The sequence below is a fragment of the Octopus bimaculoides genome, chromosome 20 (genome assembly GCF_046866305.1).
Source record: "Octopus bimaculoides isolate indiv1 chromosome 20, ASM4686630v1, whole genome shotgun sequence".
NCBI lineage: Eukaryota > Metazoa > Mollusca > Cephalopoda > Octopoda > Octopodidae > Octopus > Octopus bimaculoides.
This window is the reverse complement of record NC_142947.1, coordinates 28,089,836-28,095,774: the sequence shown is the minus strand read 5'-3', so window position 1 is coordinate 28,095,774 and position 5,939 is coordinate 28,089,836. Positions and strand designations below refer to the sequence as shown.

Here is a 5,939-nt window from a genome sequence, read left to right as displayed (position 1 = left end):
ATATGCTAGAAATAGATGCCAAATCACATAACCACGAAGAGTATGTTCTCAAGAAAAAAATTTCAGCAAGACGCTAGACTGTAAAAATGAGCAAGACAAATGAAAATATACAAAATATAAAAACGATTACCTACGTACCAATGGTTTCACCTGTTAATATTTACACAAGTAAATATCTGCAGGATCATCAGCGTAGTCTGCCGATTACAACATATAATTTCCAGAACTAGACACAGAATATTCACCTGAAATGAAGCATGTGTAAAGTTCTGCAAATTGCATTCGGAGTATTTTTCAAATGTCTCCAATCTGGCACGCTCAAGTGATGCTATTTACGGGCCACTAGCACGGAAGCCAGACAGCTGCTCTGGCAATGAACACGCTCGGACGGTGCTGTTAGTGCTCCACTGGGGCAGGTGCCAGTCATTGAGTATGGTTCAATTACGATTTCACTTGCCCCAACAGGTCTTCGCAAGCAGAGTTTAGTATCCAATGAAGGAAAGGTTGGCATGAGTGCCAGTTATCGGATTCGGTGCGATTTCAGATTTCAAATTTCAAATTCCAAATTCCAAATGCACTTGCCTCAACAGGTCTTCACAAACAGGGATTTTAGTGTCTAATGAAGTAAAGATACGAATTAGTGAGCTGGCTACACTTCTGTCAGAGGTCACAGATTATGCTCTCACTTGCCTGCCGGCTCTTCTCACGTACTGTATATTTCCAAAGGTCCCGGTCACTGATCATTGCCTCGGTGAAGCCTAAATTTCGAAGGTCATGCTTCACCACCTAATCCTAGGTTTTCCTGGGTCTACCTCTTCCACAGGTTCCCTCAACTGCTAGGGTGTGGCACTTTTTCACACAGCTATTCTCATCCATTCTTGCCACATGTCCATACCAGCGCAATCGTGTCTCTTGCACACCACAACTGATGCTTCTTAGATCCAACTTTTCTCTCAAGGTACTTACACTCTGTCGAGTATGCACACTGACATTACACATCCATTGGAGCATACTGGCTTCGTTTCTTGCGAGCTTACGCATGTCCTCAGCAGTCATGGCCCAAGTTTCACTTCCATGTAGCATGGTTGTTCGTACACATGCGTCATACAGTTTATCTTTTACTCTGAGCGAGAGGCCCTTTGTCATCAGCAGAGGTAAGAGCTCTCTAAACTTTGCCCAGGCTATTCGTAGTCTTTCAGTGCACCCTCCCCCACTACAAACTTGGTCACCTAGATAGCGGAAGCTATCAACTACTTCTAGTTTTTCTCCCTGGAGTGTGGCAAAGGTTGTTTTCTGCACATTTTCACTGTTTATTGCTCCTGAGCATCTGCCACATACAAAAACTATCTTGCTAGTTGGCCTTCCTTTGATATTGCTGCACCTCTAATGTGTCCATAGCTTATACTAGGTACATTTTATGGAGTTTCTACCTACGCCTTTTCTTCAGATCGAGCAGGGCCATCTACCTGAAGGGGTTTGTATTTTGTCTACCTTCCTGCTTATTAGGACTTTGGTTTTAGCTACGTTGACTCTAAGGCCCTTCGATTCTAGTCCTTCCCTCCACACCTGAAACTTCTCTAGTTCTGATAGTGACTCAGCAATTAGGGCAAGGTCATCAGCATAGAGGAGCTCCCAGGGGCATCCCGTCTTGAATTCCTGTGTTATTGCCTGGAGGACTATGATAAATAGGAGGGGGCTGAGGACTGAGCCTTGGTGGACCCCTACCTCTACCCGGAATTCTTCACTGTATTCGTTGCCAACCCTCACCTTACTGATAGCGTCCCTGTACATGGCTTGCACAGCTCTCACTAAACCACTCATCTACCCCTAGTTTCCTCATTGACCACCAGATAAGGGTTTGGGGGACCCTGTCAAAGGCTTTCTCTATGTCAACGAAAGCCAGGTACAGAGGTTTATCGTTGGCTAGGTATTTCTCCTGCAGCTGTCTTACCAGAAATATAGCATCAGTGGTGCTTTTTCCTGGAACGAACCCAAACTGCATCTCATCTAAACTGACTCTCTCCCTAATTAGTTGGGCTATGACCCTCTCTGTGACCTTCATTACCTGGTCCAACAACTTGTATATATATATATATATATATATATATATATGTATATATGTATATATGTATATGTATATATATATATATATATATATATATATGTATATATGTATATATGTATATGTATATATATATATATATATATATATATATATATATATATATATATATATATATATATATATATGTATAGATGTATATGTATGTTTGTATATATATATATATATATATATGCATATATATGTATGTATATATATATGTATATATATATATATTTGTCTATATCTATGTATATATATATATGTATATATATATATATATATATATATATATATATATATATATATATATATATATATATATATATATAAGCAATGTTAATTCTCTAAATGAAGTATTAACAGTAACTGCACGATAAAGTGAAGTATATTGCCACTTAAGTGTGGCTGACCCCTAGGGGTGGATGTTACTGTTGCTTTTAGCCCCAGGAGGACATCTCCTCCAGCTGGCTTATCGACACACTACAGTGTCCTGTTTGTTTTTCCAAGGGAAGTTATCCCTCTCATCGTGATCTGTAGCACGAACGGACCCGGGTTTCAGGGTTATTTCCCTTCGTCAGCGTCCGATAGCCACCGATCTTCGATGAGAGAGATAAATTCTTGGCAACCTTATGTATATTTTTCCAGTGAAATTCTTCACTGATATCGAAAAAGTGAAAACAAGCAATGTTAATTCTCTAAATGAAGTATTAACAGTAACTGCACGATAAATACGAAGGCAGTTGGCGTACGCAGTTGGTGTCGAGTAGTTGGCAGACCAGGAGTTGGTGAGCGGTCAGCCAGTGAAGATGTACAGCAGTTGATGTGAAGGCCAGCGGCCAGCAGTGAGTGAAGATGAACAGAAAGTCTGACAGAAAGAGGGTGAGAAAGAGAGAGGCTATTGTCAGAAGGTACCAGTCAGCAGAAATGGATAGAGTCTAAGAGAGAGAGAGAGGGACAGAGAGATGGAACTGTTGTGGCAGGCAAAAGATTGTAGTTGGTGACTTCTTGTGGATTGTAGTGGGATATTTGAAGGAAAGGAAATTCTTGCGGTGAAGGTTTGTTTAAATAATCTTTAAAGAGAGAACTTTGTTGTTACATGTTTTAAAAGAAAAAGAGATTTTGTTAACTGATGTTAACTGGTGGAAAAGAAAAGAAAGAACTTTGTTGTGACATGTTGTTCAAAGAAAAGAAAAACAAAGAAGTAGAACTTTTAATTGACTTGATATACGAACTCTGATTGTAGACTTTTGATTATGCAATGTTCTGAAACCTTTCTTAAATGCTATTGAATTGTTGTTATGCAATGTTTTGTATTGATGATGTATCGTTTTGATGTAAAAAGAAAAAGTTAGTTTTACTACGTAACGTATGGTCTCCGTGTTATTTCTTCCTCCTTTGCCTGTTGTCGTCGTTACGTGATCCGGCTGGGCTCAGTCGTGGCGAACATCCTGACTTACTAAGCGTCGACTTTCGCGCGCGCGCGAGTTTTCTCTTCGTTTGAGGTACTTCGCGTGCGGGCGTTCGTAACAAACTGGTGTCAGAAGTGGGATTGATTTGCTGCAGTGAGTTAGTTGTTCGTTATGGCTTCGGAAGGTGCACAAGCGAGGGGCCAGGCAAGGAGGGAGGAAGTATCCCTGGCCTTGATTGTGAGAATGCTGGAAGAACAAAAGGAAAGCTTCGCTGAACTCAGGAAAGAACAACAGCAGATGCGGGAGGATCACCGACAATTTAGGGAGGAGTTCCGCGGACTGAGTAATGATGTCGCATGGTGCAAACAGCAGATAGAAAGGCTTAACGAGAGGATGGAGCGCGTTGAGAAATTTTGTGCTGCCGAGCCTGAGGTAGCTAAACCTGAAGTACTTGCTGTTGCTGCGTCATCTCGTGATGCTCCGACGTCTGAGTGCGGATCTCCTGGAGTTCGAAGTAGCGGTGTGGTCCCCGTTAGGAAGAAGCCACGGGAGTTCGATGGCAAGGTGTCACGGGAAGCCTATCGGATTCAGTTTGAAATGTTAGCTGACCAAAACGACTGGGACGAGGGGCAAAGAGCCGTTCAGCTTGCCACTAGCCTGAAGGGTCCTGTACTGGAGGTGTTGGGCCAGCTGTCGAAAGCAGACAGGAATCGATACTCGGCGCTAGTTGAAGTTCTCAACAGAAAATATGGCACTATGTGCCAGAGTGAAATGTACAGGGCACGTTTCCGCACCCGTGTTAGGGCTCGAGGGGATCCTCTACAACAGCTTGCCCAGGACTTGGAAAGCACGGTACACAGGGCATACCCGACAGCGACCCCCGACCTATTGTCTCTTCTGTTAAAGGAACAGTTCATCGATGCGCTGGACAATGTAGATCTGAAGGTCCAGGTGAAACAGACACGGCCAGGTACGATGCAGGAAGCGCTGGCTAGGGCTCTTGAGTTTGAGTCCTATGTGAAATCGAGCAACGGAAATTTCCGAGTGAGTGACAGCTCTGGATTCAAGGCGAGGAGAGGAAGAGTCCGTGAAGTTGAAGGACTTGGAAATAGTCGTAAACTTTGTGAGCGAAATGGAGAGACGACTGGTGTGTGTTGTTGGCACTGTGGGAGAAGTGGACACAGGCGGCGGGACTGCTACAGTTGGCGGCGAGAGAAGAAACAGAACGGAAAAGCAGAGTCTGTTTTCAAGGGCGAGTGTTGGTGTTGCAAGAAAAAGGGACACCTGAGTTATGACTGCCCAACAAGAAATAAAGAGTCGGAAAACTAAGAGGAGCTGGTGTTAAGAGGCGACCACCAGCCAGACGTTCCAAAGAAGCCCCACACTCGAGACGGCGTGCAAGGACTGTGATGGACAGCATACGAGTGGGTGGAAAAGTTAACGGCCGGACGTGTTCTCTGGTGATTGATTCGGCCTCGGGACAAACTTTTGTGAAGTCCGATGTGTTGCAGAGGCATCGCAGCAGTTGTGTGGAGTTACCGAACATTGCACTGAGCTGAGAGGGCCAGTTAATGTCCGGATCGATGTTGCCGGATTGGAAGTTGTGCTTCCTGTTTATGTGGTTGAAATGGAGGATCTGTGCATTTTGGGACTGGACTATTTAACGACCATGGCTTGTCAGCTAGACTTGCGGTTAATGATCGGTCCCTGTTAAGGTGGTAAAACGGACCACGCCCGGTAACGAGGTAAGAGCGCTACGGACGGCGGTAATACCACCGAGGTCGGAAAAGCTACTCTAGTGTTGTGTGAGCGACCCGATTGATGGCTGTCTGGGGCTGGTGGAGCCCGACAGACGAGGCAAGAAGAAAGCTGGAGTGAGGGTCGGACGAACCCTGGTGAAAGCAGGAGCTAATGAAGTGCTGGTTGTAAGAGCCAATTCTTCTACAGTGGCACAGAAGATTTGTAAAAGGCAAATCATGGGACTGTGTCAGGCAGTGGACCAGCGGCAAAGTCAGTTGCATTGTGCAGTAAGAGAAGTGCAAATTAAGGAGTGCAAATGTACCGCGATGACTGGATGTGTGTCAACCGGAGAAATGCAGACGTGTCGGAATCCCTACGCACCGAGAAGAAGCATCGATTTAGGAGTTTGGAAAATGTTGTTTGCTTTTGTCGGGACGACAAAGATCTAGGGAAGGGGTAGTGTTACGGACGCCGATAAACAAACAAAATAACGTTAGGTCCTTATTCCCCGAGCTGGGTTTGAAACCGTATTCTGGTTGTTGAGGATAATGGTATTTCCTTTGTTCTGTGAACAAGCACAGTTATTTTTAGCGTAGGAGTGGTCGCTGACCCTTTCCGGTCACCGAAAGTTCAGAAAAACAAGTTAGGAATTGTACTGAACTGACCCAGCTCTGGAGCGGGGTAAC

General features: G+C 44.2%; 1 protein-coding gene across 1 annotated transcript in view; it reads left to right on the top strand.

Moving 5' to 3' along the window:
• The first annotated feature begins 2,417 nt into the window (after positions 1 to 2,417).
• LOC149131654 (uncharacterized) overlaps positions 2,418 to 5,939 on the top strand; it is a 4,115-nt gene continuing 593 nt past the window's right edge. Inside the window, exon 1 of the mRNA XM_089338270.1 lies at positions 2,418 to 5,939. This exon is cut by the window's right edge and continues 593 nt beyond it. Coding sequence (XP_089194396.1) covers positions 3,685 to 4,842 — 1,158 coding nt within the window. The 5' untranslated portion in view covers positions 2,418 to 3,684 and the 3' untranslated portion in view covers positions 4,843 to 5,939.